The sequence below is a fragment of the Pholcus phalangioides genome, unplaced genomic scaffold (genome assembly GCF_987345545.1).
Source record: "Pholcus phalangioides strain wild (caught in Gottingen) unplaced genomic scaffold, Ppha-v1.0 ptg000012l_1, whole genome shotgun sequence".
Taxonomy (NCBI): domain Eukaryota; kingdom Metazoa; phylum Arthropoda; class Arachnida; order Araneae; family Pholcidae; genus Pholcus; species Pholcus phalangioides.
In genome coordinates this window covers 9,682,584-9,702,923 of record NW_028301605.1, presented here as the reverse complement: position 1 = coordinate 9,702,923, position 20,340 = coordinate 9,682,584, and the positions used below count along the sequence as shown (strand labels likewise).

Here is a 20,340-nt window from a genome sequence, read left to right as displayed (position 1 = left end):
TCAAATATGGAAGGCAGATGGGGGCACCAATAGAACATGAAACGCGTTATTCAGACAACAAAAAAGTGTTTAGGGTCTCACACCCAACACGTTTCGTCATGCATCGAATCGGTAAACATTTCTCTGTAGTAGTAGTAGTAATAGTGCATTTAATAATTGCTAATTCACTGTAAAGTTATCATAACTTTACCAGCTGAGTTTGCTTCAAACTTGAATTTTTTGCTGAAGGGCACGATGCTTACAGTGACACCCACTTCAAACTTTCTCGACTCCCCACCTTTGGTGGTGAACTTTTGGGCACCACTTAATGCGGCAAAGACTTCTTTCCATAAACAAGAATCATTTCTTGTAACTACCTTTCGCAGGGAGTCCTCTTGATTAAAAAAAAAAAAACGAACAGCAGCAATCTGCTCTTCCATCACGCTGTCCTTAAGTACCTTCCTCATTATGATTCTTAACTATGAATGCCTACTGCTAGGCCGTTACTTAGTAATCATAGACGCTGAAACCTCAGGGCTCAAATCACTTTGAGGGCCCCTCCCTGAAATAATTCAAAAATGATTGCGCAATCTACTATAAGTCTTCACTTACACGGAAGACCCTTCCCTATACTTTGGGTCTCATGTATACAGGACGTCTGACAACCCCCTCCTTCATCAGTGATATCTTCGTATCGGCACCTCTGATAGTAACTGCTAAATAAATATTATGAAGCTGGAAATACCATCACCCCGTACGTTGAAAGGACTTACTTCGATTTTCAAACATCTCACATTAATTTATTACTCATTGACTTTCCCGTGTACATTCCACTACGAGCAATAATACAGGGTGGTCCCCAGAACCCCACCGCCGAAACGAGAGGGCTGATAAAACACATCAGGGCAAACAATTTTTGAAGTGAAACCCACTTATTCGGGGATTACGGCATTTTCCCATTTCAGAAGTCACCAGAATACGCAACCTTGATCACATCTTAAGAAGCGACAGGAAATCTTTCCTGTCGAAAACAATCACAAAGGGGGAAAAATGTCTTTCCTTTTTTCCCCTCAAACATGTTATATTTTGTGCTGTGAAAATATTTTTCCCCTTTTATTTTGTTGTTGCTTCAGGTAGTTTTCCCCTTTTTGGCGGCAGTGGCTTAAACTTCGTATTGGCATGCGCTAAACAAAAAAGTCATTTGTGACCATAGGTATCATCACAAAAGTTGTTCAACTCATTTTGGCTTAGAGTTCTGAGACATCCCTTAAAGTAAAATTCATATTTAAATAACAACACTCACTGCAACAAATATCAGTGCCGATAAAGAAAGAAACAACCTAAATTGCTACTAACAACGAAAGTCTCTGCAGAATAGTTTGTTCTTATATATCAGTTCTCCAGTTTTAGATAGGCTCAGTTCAAACTGAATCACGGAAACAAGACTCCCTATAAATACCAAAAGAATCCTTTAACTTTAAAATAGCCGAGTAAACGATTTGTCGGTACATAAATTGGTATCACAAGTCATCCAAAGCCTAGGTCCTAAAGTAACTCGTATAAAAAGCTTTCGCTTGTCTCGTGGAATGAAATAAACGGAAATGGGTGAACTTAATGCCAACCATTTACTTTTATTCTTACTTGAGAAAGGACTTTTTGCCTTACTTTTTCTCTAAAGGAGCTGTCTCTAATCAAATTTAAGTTCTGCCTTTTCTAATGAAGCAAACTCTGATCCTTTGCTCGTTCTTTGTCACGTTTCTTCTCCAATTTTCTTTTCACTTTTTTTTTAAGGGATTGAGAAGAAGTGAGTGGGGAAAAAAAGGAGATCACTGTGGGAATTGAACTCGTTGAGATAACTGGATTTACAGTTTTTATTTTTATTTTCCAAGGCTATATCTAGCTCATGTTCCGTAATCACCAGGGGAATAAACTCATGGTTCAAATAGAAAAAAATAATAAATTTTACTTCTCACTATTTAATGTGAAAATAAAATTTCTGTGGAAAAGTTTCTTATAAAGTTTACGATAGTGTACCAGAAAATGTTTTCTCAAGTTTCCGGGTTGTGGAAAGTTTTATCCCGTATGAAGGAATTTGTGCCGGATAGTTCATGATTGAATGGTCGGAAATGGCAGTTAATGACCATATAAAAAAAAATGGAGCATGCTACACAAGTTTTCTTAAAGTGAAATACGTACCGTTACTAGGTTATTAATTTAACGGCTATGTATTTGCGATAGTGGATAACATAAAAGTAGAGGAAAATGATGTGATATCAAATAAAGTTTTATACAAGTACTTGTGTTAGCGAATAATATAAAGATATAGGGATAAGCTGACGGGAAAAGTTGCAGATAACTGAAATCTATGTTATATATGAGAAGAGCTTTAGATAAGTACGTAGATGTTATTTTTTTCAAGGACAAAAGTTGCAGTTATATAGAAGCTGTGAGAAGGTAAAAATGTTGTAGATAGAAACGTAGAGTCTGTTTCAGGGAAAATAACTGGAGATAAGTAGATGCTGGAGGTGTGGGGAGTTACGGATAAACATAACTATATTAGAAAAGTAGCTTGGAGATAAATAGAGGCTGTGTTTGAAATAAAGTTCTATATGAGGTGGAATTTATTTCAGTCAAGTAGAAACTACGTTAAGGGGCAAAGAAAAAAGATATAGATAAGTAAGAGTTGAGTTCACACAAGTATGAATGAATGCCCGAGCACTGTTATTAGCGGGTAAAATGGTATCTAACCGTATGGTGCTTTTGGGGATTGGAGATAAGTAACAGAAAATATAAGGCTGCATTTCCATAAACTCGGAGATCAAATTTCTTTCTATTCCTCAATTCTAAGTCTTTCCCTCCATCACGAACTGCGAACAATTCATAATGAGGCATTCCGGGGGGAGGGCGGGGATTAATTGTTTCGGCTAATGAATCAAGAAAGTATCTTTTCCTCATTCCTCAAACGCTTTATGGGTCTGTCTGTCTGCCTAGAAAGAAAATTACTCAACGTTAGCTTGTGTGTGCATCTCGCTCGAGTTGAGGCAAAGGTCTATTCAACGTCTGTTCGCGTTACGTTCGTTTAATGGTTCCCACGCGGCAATGGCTGAATCCTTTTAACGCCGTCGAGCGGAAAAGCAGAAAACAGCCGCCCTCCCACGCCTCGAAAGAATGCGCCTTAATGGGATTTTGGTAACTGTAATGCTCATATAACACACACCTTCGGACTTCTCGGTGCAATGTGAAACAGTCCACTTGTATCCGTCCATCATTTTCGCTCCTTTTCCCATTCGGTAGTGTTGTTTGTACGAGTATGTATGCCTGGTGTATGGAAGTCGTTGTTTTACTTGTCTTAAAGTAGAGGAGGAGTAGGAAATATTTCGACGGTGGGAATTCCCTTGTTGTGAAACGTTAGCGAAAATGGAGGTAATTAACCGTCATCAGACTTGCCCGACTGCTCTCAACTGGTAAGGGGGTTGGTGAAAGTATCACCCCCCCCCCCCCCACTCCCTCAACAACGGCAATAAATATCAGTTCATACTGGTGTCACTATACTGCTAGTCCGCTTTGAAAATCACTTCATTTTCTTTCATCTACCGAGTTTATGACGGAATTTGTCTTGCGTTTTATTAGTAAAATTTGACAAAATGGCGTTCGTCGTTACTTTGAAATACCTCGTAAATAGCCGAAAATCGACGAGTGAATTTTACATCACGCAATATAATGAGAGACAATATGATCGCGATAAAATAATTTTGCATACTTTAGGGACGTTTCGCACTCGCAAGAGAAATTCTGCTCATTTTAATCAGTTTTAAGGGTATGGATTTCTTCGGGTGTGAAAATTTAACGGGCTCATTAAAAAGCATAGGTTAAGCACTGCTATTTCCCTGTGATATGTTTCTCGCAGCGTCAAGTAGAAATATATTATATGTGATTGGAGTTTACTGAGTTCATTAAATTTAATATTTCCAGGAAATGACATATTGTATTTAAAGCTTCCCAAAGTTCTTTTGATAAGACAATTTCTAAACCAAAAATATAGCGATAATAGAAATAATTCATTGTAAATAATAGAATAATTTCACTTTTTCTCCTTTATCATTTTTTTTTCCTCTACCATAGTTTTTAGTTCCCCCCTCCCTAGAGCATGGTTTTCTGGTATCTTCTACTTTTTCCTTTTAGCATAGCTTCCAGTTATCTGCAACTTTTTGCCCTAAGCATAGTTTCTTCCCTGCAACGTTTGCTTTCAACGCAGTTACGAGTTATCGGCAATTTTTTGTCGTATATAAGCATAGTTTCCAGTTTTCCACAACTTTTTCCCACTCAAGCATTGTTTCTAGTTATCTGCAACTTTTTGCCCTAAGCATAGTTTCTTCTCTGCAACGTTTGCTTTCAGCGCAGTTAGGAGTTATCAGCAATTTTTTGTCGTATATAAGCATAGTTTCCAGTCATCCACAACTTTTTCCCACTCAAGTATTGTTTCTAGTTATCTGCAACTTTTTTACCTCAATAACACTTTCCAGTTATCCGCATCTTTTTGCCCTAAGCATAGTTCTGAGTTATCTGCAACTTTTTCTACTTGATTACACAATCCAGTTATCTGCAACTTTTTCCTCCCTTCGCGTACAAGATGCTAGGTATAAATTTGATCTGTATCAGATGTATAAGGGATAAATGTGGTAGCCTTGTTCCATGCTAAAAAAGGAAGAAAGAAAAAGAAATAAGAGTGAGATGGAACAGTATATAGATAAATAGATAAGAGTTCAGTGCCTTTTGCTTTTTCGCCCTCACCTACAAACTTGTTTTGTAGTTTTTTTACTTGTTCTCTTTCTCACTTCTATGTACAGTATATAATAGAAGGATTAGTTCCGAGAAAGATTATATGTCATCGTTATCTCAGTTGATCGTTATCTCGTTGAGATATCACGATGGTGTGGGGGGGGGGGGACAGAGGAGGTAAGACACACCCACATCTTTGTTTCATATGGTTGCACTAAACCGTCGCCGTGAATAAAAAAGGTTGAAGAAACAGTCAGAGTGAATTTATTCCACTGGCGTTTGGATGCAATATTACGTCCCTGATCGTAAATGGCGGTTATATATATTAATCACAGTTTCCAGTTGTCTGCAACTTTCTTCCCTAAGCATTGTTTCCAATGAAATGCAACTTTTTTCTTCTCCTAAGCAAAGTTTCCAGTTATCTGCAATTTTTCCCCCAAGGAAAAAAATACTTTATGGCAATGATATATATTAATTTTCTTTTGTTTCATCCAGTTATAAAATTCAACATCACGCAAGTTTTTGAATAAAATTTAGGTTAACATTTTTCTTTTTTGTCCCGTCTTCTTTCTTATTTAGGTCCATACGAGATATTCGTACGTGAATTGGTCGCAATGGATGGCCTTGATAGCAGTGAAATCCTTCTCATAGATGCACTTGGGTGAGTTGAAATTATATACTTTGACATGAATACGCCTGATCATAAATTGGCACAATTTTTGAGCTTCATGAAAATAGGTCACACTTTGAATCCAGATAGCTTTTATACAACACATGTGAATTACCTTATCTATAGAAACTATGAAACAATGTTTCAACGAAATATTGGATATTAGCCCAATATTTCGTTGGACTAATGTCCAACTTAGTTTCATTAGACTAATGTTTATGACTTAAGACCCAGTCCTGCTATCACCTTAAATATGAGGTGTGCGATTTGTGTTAGCAAGTTCTACAAAAAAATATAGTTAAATAAAAGCCAAAAAGAAGTATTTGAGATAATTGTGGTCCAAAAATTGTGAATTTTTTTCATTTTTCTCAAAATAACGTGATATATGGCCAAGAAGCTATTACTTAACTTGCGGACGTGTCTCGACACAGTCTACCGTAATTTTTTTAATCATATTTCACACGGACCTAAATAAAATGTGTTATATTCTTAGAACTAACAGGAAGTTATAATTTGAGCATATGTATTGTGGAAAATTTTGTGGTTCCTTGAAGTGGGAAAGATTAGGTTTTAGCATAGGAATAGGTGAAAGTATACATATCTAATGTCTATTTCCTCCATAGCTGTCCTACAGATACTCTGGTGATGGGTGCAGTGACTCGTCTCAGAAGAGACAGCAAGACACTTGAGGCAGCATTTGATGCTTTCAAGTTCCCAACGTCTGAAATCGTCCAGTTCAAAGCTTTAGTGACACCGTGCTTGTCGGCATGTGAACCGGTAAGTTTCCATAAGTCACGTTTTCAATAAAAAAAAAAATTCGTAAAGTTATCAAAACATCTAGAACTTTTTTCGTAATCTTCGATTTTAGCATCAAAATAGTGTAATAACTAGCCCAGAATTTATTGAATCAGTCTCCAGAAAAATTTATACATTTCTTAATACTTCTCTACCTGAAAACAATTCGCAATCAATGTTGAATGTCTAAGGCCCTAACAGAAATCACGCTACTTCAGGAAGATTTGTCTCAAAATAGAATTAGAGAAAGACTCATCCAGTTTGCTCAGCAAGAGGCAGATTTCATTTGATTTTCCCTTAAACGAATCCCGTTGGGACAAATCCCTGGAATAAAAAAAGAAAGTCTCTCTCTCTTCTCCGTGGCATTATGTGGTTTCTCATTGTCCCGCTTGGACATACAAAAGTCTCACCAAACAAACTTTCGTACTCGGTAAATATTAACGTTGAAGCAGAAAAGAAAGTCTGGAGCCTTAATTCTTTCTTCGGTTCCAATATGCCAACATACGTGATCATTCGCTCCAGGTTTCCTTTTTTTATTTCTCCTCGGGAAAAAAAAAAACTTCTATGTTTGCTTCGAATGTCTTCGAGATATTGTGAGGAATACTTGGTCCCATTCAGGGCATTTACGCTTTCGTCTTGGGAACATCTCTCGATATTTTAATATTCTATGCAATATCGTGGCTGCATTACTTATTCAATCTCATTGATAACATTAAAAGATATATTACATTTTTTCCTTTGGACTTACTTTGGGAAACATCGTCTCACTGATAATACGCTGGATATGAAAGTGTTCCGCATCTGTACAGTTGATGAAAATATTTTCGCGATATCAAACCACGAGCGTATATACAATAAAAATGAACCATCACGCATTGACGTCATAGTCCGCAATTTAACTTTAATCAATTATCCACACCAACCACGTTTAAAAACCATTAATCAAACAATTTCAAACAATTCAACTCCGATTTTGACTGTGATCAAGTTAAAAATCAATTAAAATGAAAAACAAAACATACTTCATCTCTCTTCATAAATAACTGAACTCGTAAGTCACTCTCAAAGTATAATCATAATGGAAATCCAACAAAAGTCGCTCAAAGTGTACAACACTCACCAGCTTCTGGCCCTTGGAGGCACCTGATAGCAGAAAAACTTAGGGTCTACAGATCTTTTCGGCCGGACCTCCCAACAGTATAAGAAGTATAAGACACGCGTATTAATATTCTTCATCGTTTTTCTACTTGCGGACCGTAATAATGAGATACATTTTATAGTTTATTTTTATACGACACACCAGTTTTAAATTAAATACGCCAAAATATCGGTTAACATATTTTTATGTTTGCCGCAAAATCACTTTTTCAAACATGCTGCGGAAAACAAAAAAAAAACATTAAACGGTATTTTGGTGCGTAAGATTTACGCCCCAATGCAGCATGAAAAAGAATCAATTTGGTTTTAAATTGCTACATCGTACTTCACCGAAAACCAACTCTGTCCATAAGTTCTAGTTCCTGATAGGTGAAATGTTATCACGTCACACACACACACACAACTTGTGGAATTTCTTAGGAATCACACAGAAGATTATTTATGATTTGATGGCAACGAATGAATGAACGCCAGGGTCTCTGCCACCGGACTTATCCTGTTGCCGAGATCTCTTCCAGCCCAGCTTCGTGGCAAAGTCTGGAACAAAGTGAATGCACTTAACAGTCTGAGTGTGTAACTAGTGTTGTGTCTGATATTTCAGTGCTGCCATCTATACTTCAAATGGTGAGTGAAGTGTAATGATTGAGTATTTGTAACGTTTTAGGCCTGTTACTCTCTGTGGCGAGACTTTTCAACGGGGAGATCGGCTCGCATTCGCGCCTTGAAGTTGGGAACCACATATGATTTGATGGCAGTCACCGTGTGAAAATAAATGTTTTGAGAAAAATTTCACCCGAAAGTACCATCTTTTCGGTGTCCCTCCGGCGTGAAGCCGCGCCTGAATAACTGAAAATGCCGCAAAATTTTCACCCGATCTCAATACACTGACATAACTTTCATTTTATTCCGTCTAATCATTCCTAGTTTGAACTTTTAAGACGGTTTTTATATCAAACTTGTTGGTCAATTATATTTTCCTTCTCCATCCCTGACTCGACGCCCTTCTTACAGTGGCATCCCGTACAGCCGCACGCGACCCTCGAGCCGTTCCTGTTTGGTGTGTATGGAACTTCAAAAAGGCTTTTTCCGAAGATAATAAATCTGCCCGGCCGTGGATCGGCAAAAGAGAGCAGAAAAAAACGGAATGTTTGAGTCTATTGATTCATTAAAAGAACTGAAAATAAGAAAATGCTCTCACGACACGTGGTAGTAAAATTACGGGTGCCGTCCGATTTGATTTCAATCATTCAAAGTTCTCTGGATGAATATAACGTTTGATTCTTTTCACATGTATATCGTTTTTTTTTCCTTATCCAGGTCCAATGTCACGTAAGCTCCTTCGAGGGAAGTAGCAGCCTGAAAATGGAGTCGATGGGCAAGAAGAGGAGGAAGAGGAAAACTCAAGGCGACGGAATGGAAGAAGTCGACGCCATGTTCGGTCATGAAGAAGTTGACGGGGAGGGTGCCCTGAAAGAGAAATCGTCAGAAGATGAGCTCATCGTGGTGAAGACAATCCAAATCAGGGACAAGTTCGGCTTCGAGAAAGACATGATCTTAGACCAGATTAACCCGGAAGACGAAAACATCTCGAACAGGAAAGGTCAGTTTAACCCCTTAACGATCACGAACGAGATATCTCGTCCAAACTCAAGTAGAAGAAATTCATTCCAGCTCTCCCTGTTTTTTTTTTTTTTTACCATCAGGAAGCATCATTGTAAAACATGAAAGGAAGTAGTTATTTTTCCTCCCCGTAAGTTCTTTACTCCTATATAGTGATTTTTCCCCCATGTATTATAATGCATCTACTATGCATATACGAGGTGGTGATAAAACAACTTTGCCGATATACGAGTCAGCGGTCACTAAAATCAACAAATTTGGATGCTGATTTGCGCTTGAGGATGTAAGGGGGGGGGGGGGACTAAACCCTAGCTCTCGCGGTTACGATATCAACAAAATTTCGAAACATTCCAATTGCAACACCCATTTTTAAGCTTCGCAAAATAATCAGAGTATCAAAAAAAAAAACAAATGTCGTTAAAACGGTACACCTGTAGCACCATAAATGCAGGGGCAGGACGCAGACAAAGAAAACACACCAAGGGGTTCGTGCCGTAGACACTCGGTCGGGAGATTCCTTCAAATTTTTCCGAAGTCTCTTCGCATTCGTTGGATGGCAGCCGCTAGGGGCTGGTATATCAGCATAGTTATTTCATGATCACCCTGCCATGTATATAACAGGGAGAAGAAAAGATAAAAGAACACATATGGGAGGATGAAAAATAGAGGGTGAGAGTAAAAGAGTACTCTCTCACCTACTTATTTATAAGCTCCGTTCACATGGGAAATAGCAAAGGCGGGTTTAAAACCCTCTTCAAGAATATCCACCAATGACTGATCCCCATTTCTTTCCTTACGAAGAAAAAAAATCGTCAAGCGGGTGCTAAAACTCCCAATGCTACCGCAATTTTTGCACATGTGAACGGGGCTATACTGTACTGTCCCCCCCCCTCCCATTTCTTTCTCGCTTTCGTTCTTCCTCCTTCCCATTTTTCTCCAACACGTTTTGCGAACAATTAATCCTTTTTCTAGTACCATCACCAATACTGCAAATATAAATCGTCCCAAATTTGTTGCCAAAGGCCTGTACATGAAAGGGGTCAACCGAAACGCTGTTTCTCGAGATAGTTTTCCCTTTGCTCAAACTTACACGGAATAATTAATTCCCCATTTTGGTTTTCGCTAGAAGACCCGTCGGACATCATATTCCTATACCTGAATACACCTTCCTAAAGAATTTCCCGATTCCTGTGCGAATGACTGAACGCGAACATCTGCTTTTACCCCCCGCATCTAAAAATCACGTTAACGTTGCACTAGTTGGGAAAAAGAAACGGTAACACTTACGTATAAGCTCTATTCCGATAGCGTGTAGTTATAAAAGAGCGTATATGGGGAGGATTTCGCATGAAGTAAAGGATATAGACACGCAACCTGCTGGGAAATGATCCCATGGAATCTTTTAGTGGTGCTTCATCTTACACCTGTCAGGACTGCTACTGTTTATCTTGTGGCTACTACTCGGGCCATCGATCATTCCCCTTACCTTGAGTTCACTTTGTCTGGATATACCATAGCCCTTTGAGGAATAAAAGGGTTTTTTTTTTCTTTTATTCTCGTATTTTATGCGTGATGTACATGCACTACAATCTCTTTTCTCCTACTGTCTAAGTGCATTTGAATCGCTCTATATGTAATAGCTTTTAGGATCATTGCACGCGATCGTCTGAAGATTGGTTTCCACCCTATACGTCATTATTGATATTCCTCTTTGTTCGATTCTAGGTGACGGGGCGTCGTCGACTTGCCTGAATATGGCCGGTTTGGTCATATCTTGCTCGCTATTTCTGGTGGCGCAGCTCGTGGTGCTTTTGGCATACACTTTCATCTGGCACCGAAGGTCCAGCAGGAGGAAATACGTTGCTACTGGAAGTAGTAGAAGCACGGATATGATCTACAATTTAAGACGTGAGTAAATTCATGCTGACAATAAGCTTAACACGTATTGACGTTGACGTTAATAGCATCAATAGTTATATAATATTATTTTTTAATTTGTTCCAGGAGAAAACAGTTGTTCGGAGCAGTACGCCATAGACAATCCCTACCGATCCGACATCACGCCATACGACTCTGTGTATAACCTCCCACGTCCACAAACCAGGCACTATTAGGCATAAACTTTGTACCGTACACCGGTGAGTATGGAGTAATGTATACGCCTATATGTAGGGCGTTAGAAAAGTTCTTAGATGTGATTAAATAACAGGCACAGTCGTCCGTTTTTTTTTCGGGGGAGCCGCCTAAATATGACGCGCCTTTCTAGCATTTTGAAACCTCACTTCCCACCCCACACAAAAATATGGGTGACCTGCGAGGGCCCGACTTGGAAATTAAAAGGCTTCCGTGACTGGGGTTAAAGATAATTTGTGTCTCAATGTGTTTTGTTTTAGTTTTGGGACCTGTGCAAATGCTCCACTTGGACATGAGAAAATGAGGCTTACTGACCTTTCAATGTGGAGCGACTTTCTTGATACTTCTAACGGACACCTATGGTCCGCGGACTAAAGGTGGTCCACGACGATGGTATAGGTGGTCCGCACGCAGATTTGATAAAATTATTCACACGTGTTGTAATTGATATTAGTAATATCCATACGGGTTCATACATAAGTTCCCCCATTTATTATCGAGGTGAATGCAGGAAATTTCGATCTTAAACACGGGATATCACTAAAAAATCGATCAAAAATCGCAATTTTTTGCTTTAAATTCAATTTGCTAATTACTGCTAAAATTGCTGAAGGGTATGGAAGTAAAGGGTTTTTATACAAATCACAGTTATTTATCAACAAAAATGTACATCACCTAAGAAAAAAGCATTCTAATGATCCGATGACCATATTTCATTGATAAATTTACGGTATACTGGGATCTTAAATAGTAATCCGTGACTTTGCCAATCGCCATCAAAAGCATTGTCAAGAGTAGGCACAATCGTAATTGAAATACAAAAAAAAAACTTGGCAAATAATGATATGAATATTCACGATTTCTGCCATAGTTATCGTAATTTATACGATGAAAACTGCACGTGTGCGCGCTTGCTACCTACCTACGACTTTAGTAAGAACTACAAATTCAAATAAGTATCGTTAAAAAAAACTGGGCAAATGCTTAAATAATAAACAACATAAATTACAGGAATGTCCCGTAATAAGTGGCAAGTGGTCCATCGAATCGTTTCGAGCATTTTACTGGTTCTTGTTTTTAGAAAGGTTGAGAAACAGGAAATTTGTGGTCAGGGCAGTGTGGTCAGCAGTTCCTGTTAACCACACTGCTCTAAAGAAAACTTAACACTGTACAAATGGCGTGAAAATCTATCATTGGCTTTCCTGAACCTAGAAGACTATTACATGTAACTTTGGTTAGAGTTTATTTCGTTTTAGATAGAGATAGTGTAAACTTTCTTTATATCCCACTAATCTTAGATCGTGACTTCAATTTGACATTTCCTATTAATGAAAATAAGCTACATTCATAAATAAATTTTACAAGACGAGTATGATGATATAATCAATAGTTTTTAGGAATCATGACTACACTTGAGGAGAACCATTTCCAAACTGAAATCAAATCCTATAGGAAAGGAAGACCGAACGTGTACGAGTCCTCGAGGCACGAAAACCATCCCGAATCAGAGTAACACTCGCCACATGATATTTCAAAGTGCAATACTAACTCGAGAGTAAAAAGACCATATTGCACACTCCCCGGTGTCCCATTAATATTCTTTTACGTTACCGTACTTTCTCTCGAATTCGAAAAGGTAACCGTAACCTCAATTATTGCGAAAGAAGAACCTAGAAATATCGCAGATTGTTCCGCTCGTAATGGCCTTTCAGAAAGATGGCTTTATATCGTGGTTGGATTGTAACATCCTAATCGTGACAAACTGGCATCGTCCCAGTCACGCTTCATACATTATGTATACATATCTACTCTCATTCATTCTCGTGCCATGCGAGAAAGAGAACCCGAAGGGTTGAAATCGTCCTCGAGTTTGGTTTTTATTCCTCTAAAAAACCATTTTATTTCGGCCACATGAGTTCCATCAGCCTCAGATTATCACTGATTGAACAGCGATGGTCAGTTCGTGCCGTTGTGATTCTGCTGCTGCTGTTTCTGGTTGTATCTGGTATGATTGAAAATGAAAACCGAGGTCAATATAATTCAGGGGTGATAATAAAAGCCAAAGTTCGTTTTTATGTGGTGTTTGGGGGCAATGAATTATGCATAAAAATGGATATAAGAGAGAAGAACGAGATATCGAATGAGATTCGAACGATGAACTCTTATCTGCTTGGCTACTCAAAAACATTAACAGTTTCGCTAGCCTTAGATGTGCTTTTTAACCGGAACCCAATCAAAAAAGTGGTTTGGTGTTGATCTTAAGAAGTAAGGGTCAGCAAGATCTTCTCGAATAGAAAAACCGAAATTGTAATTGATGCTTCACGGGAAAAAATTACACGAGTCGCGTTCAAAATTATCATTGTCAATATTAGACCACAGATTGTATCAACGTGGCTTAACCCTCTAACCTCATTAACGAGATATATTTCGACTTTTTCAGAGCTTTTCATTTTAGCAATGACAGGCTCCAGATATTTGTAAAGTTGTTTCTCTCACGGAACACATTTTTTCTTATTTCCATTAGTTTATTAAAATCGGAAGAAAGCCTGGTTCATAAAAAATATATGACATTTTAATGGGGCTTCAGTCATTTCTCCAATGTCACGTAAGCGATCAAATACACATCGCGTGGTAACTTCAAAAAAGATTCGAATTGGCCAATCAAATACCTTGGTTTTACTAGCAACCAATCGCCCATTGACTTAAATGCAAGCACTCAACTCAGCTTCATACTGACCACAGGGTCTGATCTACACGGACTTCTCAAGGTATACTCTTTAGCTGGACTCATTAGTCATAAATTCGGGCCACCCACTTAGACTTCGGGGAAATCGATACAGGGAATATATTGTGTCAGTTATATAATTAGGGCTAGGATTTTTATGACCTTAGAACTGTTTAAACATGCTCCATGAAAAATGCATTTATGCCCTAAAAAATTCTACGACGCATTTATGCTCTATGAAACAAGAAAAATGTCCTAAATATTTTCCTCCACCATTTCCAGTGAAGTTAATTTTAGTGAAATTATGTACCGATATATTAATGCAATCAAAACTATTTTATATCATCAGTTTTAGCTTGAACCGAAATTCTTCAATTTACCAACTACCACATGTAAAGGCCTCTCATAGAATCAATTGCACACCTTTTTTTTTTTAATTATTTTGGTTTCTGTACGAAACTGAAAGTTTACTGTTTAAAAGCATATCCAATAAGGAGGAAAAACTTAAAAATACACATTGCGTGGTAATTTCAAAAAGATTCGAATGAACTTTATGCTAAAATTAGAGTATAGTCGAACCCCCTCGAAACAAAAACTTGCACAATATAATTTACACTTAATAAGAAGTAAATATTTTTTACGGTTGACATAATCGATTTCTGTTTCGTTGGTTTAATACAAAATTCATTTAGTACAAAGTATTTTTCTGTATTTTCTCAACTTTATAACGAGGTCTGACTGTATCGTTTTGTTTTTTCTGCATTGATGTCGTATTACATACAGAAAAAACAACCAAGTGAATTAATTGTCCGAAGATGATGTCACTCTTCGCTTCCCACTTCAATATGCCAACTACTACTACTTTCTTGCTCACAAGTCTTTTCCACACTTCTTTCGGAAGTAAGGTGCTTTGCATCAGTCCGGGGTTGTGAGCGGTTCTATCTACCACTCTTCGCTATCCATACGAAGGTCTTTAACAGCTGGCTGATGCGAAGATATATTTAGGAAAGAGAAAACTCAACTGTGCCCTTGCGGGGAATCGACTGCAGAGGCAACGAATGCCTCAATCTTTCCTTGGAGTTCGTGTGCACTGAAAGGGACCGTTTATGGACGGTCGGACCTAACTCAGGCCAAAGCTCACAATTGCTGACCCTGCCACCAGATGGCGAACTTATCGGAGAATGAGTCGCCACCCACTTTGTAGTCTAAAGGTCTAGGGCGTTCACCCGGAAAATAAAAAGAACGAGGGTTCGTGCGATTCCCTGCAAGGGCAGTTGAATTTTCTCTCTTTCCTAAATATATATTCGCATCAGCCAGCTGTTAAAAACCTTCAACTGAATTGTTGCTTCCGGATTGGAGCAGTACTTCTTGAATGCATAACAGCATGAGTGATAAATCAATTTAATTAAAAAAAGCTTAAGAAAAACTGGACTAAACTACGTATTAAACCCAAATCTAAAAAACAAAAGGAAAATATTTTGAAGGAATTTTCATTGATTGTGCCAAAAATAAATGCTATATGAATTAATTTAGATTCGCAGTCTAATTGATTGATGCTTTACTTTCATTTTAGATGCCGCTTTTTTTCCCGAACGGATGAGATAAAAACGGGATTGGCATCAACTCACAAAATCGTCACAAAGGACACATTACCATACGGAGAGAGAGAGAATTAAAACAGACAATACACACAACACAAGCACATCATTATCTCCTCAAGACTGAAGACTTTTGTTTCCCCAAGATGGACGACATTTTCTAGATTCCAGACGTTTATCGAGAGGACTTTGAATAAACCGCGGTTGTGTTCACGTAATCGTGTGGCACCGAAATCGAACATTTCTCTGAAGGATTTCGCCGCAACAAGAGAAACGGACGCTTCATGGACGAAAAAACGCTGCAAACAAAAAAAAATTATGAATCAGTCCATTCCTTCCTTATATAGTATGACATACAATATATGATAGTCCATTTTTTTGAAATTTCCACGTAGACTGTTTTGTTTTTACGTTTATGCTAATTTGTTTTAATTTAACAATTTTTTTTTTTTTAGTATAACTTATTCTTTTTTAAATTATTGTATGTGTGTTTTTGTGTTTTTTTGAGCGGGAAAAATGTCTTAAGTTATTTTTTTTTTGTTTCGAAACACGTTGGTGTATGTTGAATGTCTTGTATTTTTTCTCTTATTTTTTGTGTGGAGAATGTTCAAGTCTCCGGGGGATAGCAAAGAAGAAATGTTAATTTTGTGTTTGTTTTGGAGGAAAAGAAACAAAAAAGAAAGACAATGTAGGGTTCCTTGTAGACAGACACAGACGTCGCTTGTTTTATTTATTTTCTTTTTAATAAATGTTTTCCTTTTGGTTCGAAAACGTGTCATTTCTTTGTTCGTATCATGTTAAAATGCAGTGTATGGGTCAACATTCATTCATCGCCAATTATAGCAGCTTGAAGAAGAGCAATTATGGTTTTACCGCCTGTGGACGCTAAAGGGATTCTACCGCCCTTTTCCCATTCTGGTCTAATTTTCTCGACTTCGCCGCCCGGTGCTATAAGGGGCCGTTCAAGTTTTACGTCGTCATCGATGTGGGGGGGAGGGGGTTTCCGATTTGCTGACTTTTGATGACAAGGGGTGAGGGGGGGTTTGGATAATGCTTACGTCATCAACCAACCCTTTATGAAAATATGAGTTAGGATTCAGAGGGGCAGAGCTGATGACGAAATTTTGCTGACAAGGGGGGGGGGGAGGGGGTCAAAATGGTTAAAAATTTGCTTGCGTAATACTTGAACGGCCCCTAACTCGCTTTTCCACCTCCCACTCCTGCAAGTGCACCTGTGTCTCTAAGTCACTCTTTTGGTCGCTCCCATCCTCACATATTCTTTAAGTCACTCTTTTTAGTTAATCAACGTGCTTGCACGCTGTTTTGTTCAATTACATACTTGCACACGCCTTAGGTCAGTGGTGCGCAAACTTTTTGAAGCGCGAACCCCCCCCCCCCCTTTTGAACAAAAAAAAATTTTCTGCGACCCCTGCATATGCTGACCATATGTCCCGCGACACCGAAATGGGCTGAATCTATGGTCCCGGTTTTCAGAGACATCCCAATTTTTTCCCAGTAAACGTGTTGTCCCGAAAGCCCGTTTCGGAACGCTTGTTTCGATTTTGGTTAGTTACTCTATGGAAAATAACTTCTATAGAGTAAGCATTCAAACGTCATTTCCCACGTTCCTTTTTTTTGCAAGGACATTGCACATTCGTGATTTTGGTACGACGGAGTAGATATATTGATTATTATACAAGTAGAATTTGATAAAATTGCATTGTACGATACATCGTAATTAGCTCGGCTGAATAAAGGCATTCTTCAATTTTTTGACATATTTTTAAATAAAAATCAACTTAATTTGGGAAATTTGTATGTTGGAGAATCTCTCGCGACCCACGGTTTGCGCACCACTGCTCTAGTTCGCTCAATCACATTATTCCTTGCTTTATAGGTCACTCTTTTGTCTCGTTTACAAATGCTCTAAATAATTCTTTTGTTCATTCACATGCTTGCACGCTCTAGGTCACTCTGGTCATTCACATGCTTGCAAACGCTCTAACAGCACTGTCTTAAGAGCATCAAGTGCCCTGGGCAAATTTATATTTTTAAGGCTCCACCTGGTTAAAAAATGCCAGTCCTTAGCCAATTTACACGCTTGCACTCGAAAATTTTACCCGGGTATGCGGATTTATTCAGGATTATACAAATTTTGACGCCCTTCTCTCGTTCTATTTTTCTTGGCCACTCGTTTCTGAAATTTTCTGCCCTGGGGCTATAGCTCCCTATAAATACGCCACTGAGACTATATATTGGCGACGATCATGATGAGCCGGCTGCCGCGATGTCACATCAATTATTCTTAATTACGTCCTTTTCTCCTGACAGGAAAATTTGTTTCATTTTTTTCAGCTATGAAATTTAAACAATACTTAGACAATATCCTATTTCCTATGAAATGTTATTCTTCAATGCGGTTTAAAATTTGTCAGTTATCAACACACATGGAGGTGTGCCATACTTTTGTGTAAGGTTTGGTTGAGCTGACTATATATATCAAGAATAATAAGGGGAATTGAGTTCTCAAATACGAGACAAGGCTGCCAATTACAGCTAAAATCGCTGAAATACAATATTGCAATAGCAAGATATATAGGGCAGCGAGTTAGAATGTATATTGCAAGGTATAATTATCATTAGAGCCCGGAAGTTTAGGCACTAAAAATGCCTAAAAAATGCATAATTTTTGGTGGGAAGAATAGATAACAAAAATATATTAAGGCACCAAAAACTAGCTGAAAAATTGGTTGCACTTAATCCGTCGATTTTGATTATAGTTTGTTATAACTGCATTTTTATCCACGTTAAATTGATTTTAAGCCCAAAATAAAATGTTAGATCCTCGGGATCAAGCCAATTCCAGTGCCACCATTACCAGATGCGGAGCCGATAGAGAAAATGATCTGTACGGCTACCTCGAATGGCGGATAATTTTCATTTATTTGTTGTACTATTTGGAATAATCATTATCATTTCTATAGTTGAAACATGGCTACCTTGTTCTACATTTGGGAAAAAAAATTTGGCTTTTTTTTTATTACCACATATGCGGGACTCCTTCAACGCATAGCCCTGTGTGACTGCATCTAATACGCACACCCCCATGAGGATGACTCTGGTCAATTTCCAAAATATGTGTATGCCTTGTTAGGGGGCATGCGGTCACCTCAGTTGTATAGGGTAAGATATAAGATCTGGCGCAATATGGTTTAAGGCAATAAATATGTAAATTTAGAGGTAGTGCTAATATGCCCTATTTCATTTTACTCTGAGGCCATGATACTGTTGAGACGGCAATAGGACACTTTTTTTTTGGGGGGGGGGGGAGAGAAATTAAGTCATGTCACGTGACTCTTATCAAGAAATCCTAGAGTTATAGAGCCTTAAAATTGTAATTTTCGACCAGAAATTCGCGAGATCTGTTAACTCTGATGCTACAGCTGCCATCTGTTGACAAAAAAGTAAATCTTCAAAACTGAAACTGCAATCGATAAGAAAACAAAACATTTTGTCAAAAAAATTTTGAAAATTGACCGAATAGTTTCCCGGACAAAATATTTTTCAGGTTAGTATCGTAATAAAAATACCAAAAAAAATCAATATCATTTGTGGGCTGATCTTATAGTTCGGGGCCCAGAGAGCTCGATTTTTGGGATTCAGACTTCAGCCCCCAGAGAGTGATAGTGATAGGAACCGAGAGACACCCAGGCTCTGTCACACTCGGTGATATAAGCACATTGTCCCTGAGGACTCGGATGCCTACGGTGAACTTGACCAGTTATTGAGCTTGAGAAAGATATGTTACATACATGGGCAGGTGCCATAACGCAGATCGCCAGTAAACAAGTATAAAATTTATGATCGAAAAATGGTGGTTCATGTAAATAAATCACAGTTATATAAATCACAGGTTATAAGTCACGAAATCGTCATAATCGAGATTCTTGATAAAATTTTGAGCTGAGCTGAGCTGAATAAAGCCTATTTTGCCGGTTCCGCGGCACAAATTCTATGGCCGTTCTACCGGTCTTATTAGGGGGCCACTATGGAAGTGACCTATCATGTATCGTGTACGTGCATGAGGTGTATAATGTGTGTTTTATTGTGTAAAAGTTGGACAAAATCGGGATTCAAAGCTCATTACAACACAATTTTCGCAGGTAAAACGCCGCCGCCTTCTGAAAACAAGAAAGAGTAAGTCATGAGATTAATACGCTATGACAATGGTCAGTTCCGGTTAGTTCGTTCTGAAGCTAAGATGTTATTTCGAGGAAAAACAATACTCGATCTTTTTGAGCATGAAAAAACCTCAAGACTTCTTTTGAGGGCCGTTAAAAATAGATTAAAGATAAGATAACAATAATAAATAATAATAATAAAATCGATCATGCCGATTTGAAGTGACATCACAGAGGTGACACCTAATTTTTATCTGTTTTGCCTTCTCACAAGTATCAATGTCCATAAATGTTAGGGCGCCATCTATTACCAACATTTGGAGTGACTATTTCTGATATGGGGGACAAAATCCTCTACCTGGCTTATACACATGTTTCAAATTTATACAATTAATGAAAAATTAAAGAGAAAAAATATCTACAGTGTATTTACAAATACCCTATATACAAATTTACACTTGCCAAGTTCTATATAGAAGATTCTGCGGCCTTCCATACCTGAAAATTAGCGCAGGATCATAGTCAACTAGTTCAGCAAGCTGAGCATTCTCTGAGTTTCTCAGAGTTTCATACTGGGTCTCCGCGAGTCTCTTTATGTACTCAAAAAATGAGTCCATATGATTGTCTCTCCGTATGTCTATGTTCCTCATGTACCAACTGGCACCCGTAAATTTTCTGAAATTTTTATTTTCGAAAATCTGA

General features: G+C 38.1%; 1 protein-coding gene across 1 annotated transcript in view; it reads left to right on the top strand.

Moving 5' to 3' along the window:
* The window catches only part of LOC149079515 (uncharacterized), a 263,269-nt gene extending 247,041 nt beyond the window's left edge, over nt 1–16,228 (top strand). Inside the window, exons 8-13 of the mRNA XM_089240164.1 lie at nt 5,338–5,419; nt 6,052–6,205; nt 8,699–8,981; nt 10,727–10,909; nt 11,006–11,139; nt 15,433–16,228. Coding sequence (XP_089096290.1) covers nt 5,338–5,419; nt 6,052–6,205; nt 8,699–8,981; nt 10,727–10,909; nt 11,006–11,115 — 812 coding nt within the window. The 3' untranslated portion in view covers nt 11,116–11,139; nt 15,433–16,228. The remainder of the gene's footprint in view (nt 1–5,337; nt 5,420–6,051; nt 6,206–8,698; nt 8,982–10,726; nt 10,910–11,005; nt 11,140–15,432) is intronic.
* The last annotated feature ends 4,112 nt before the right edge of the window (nt 16,229–20,340 follow it).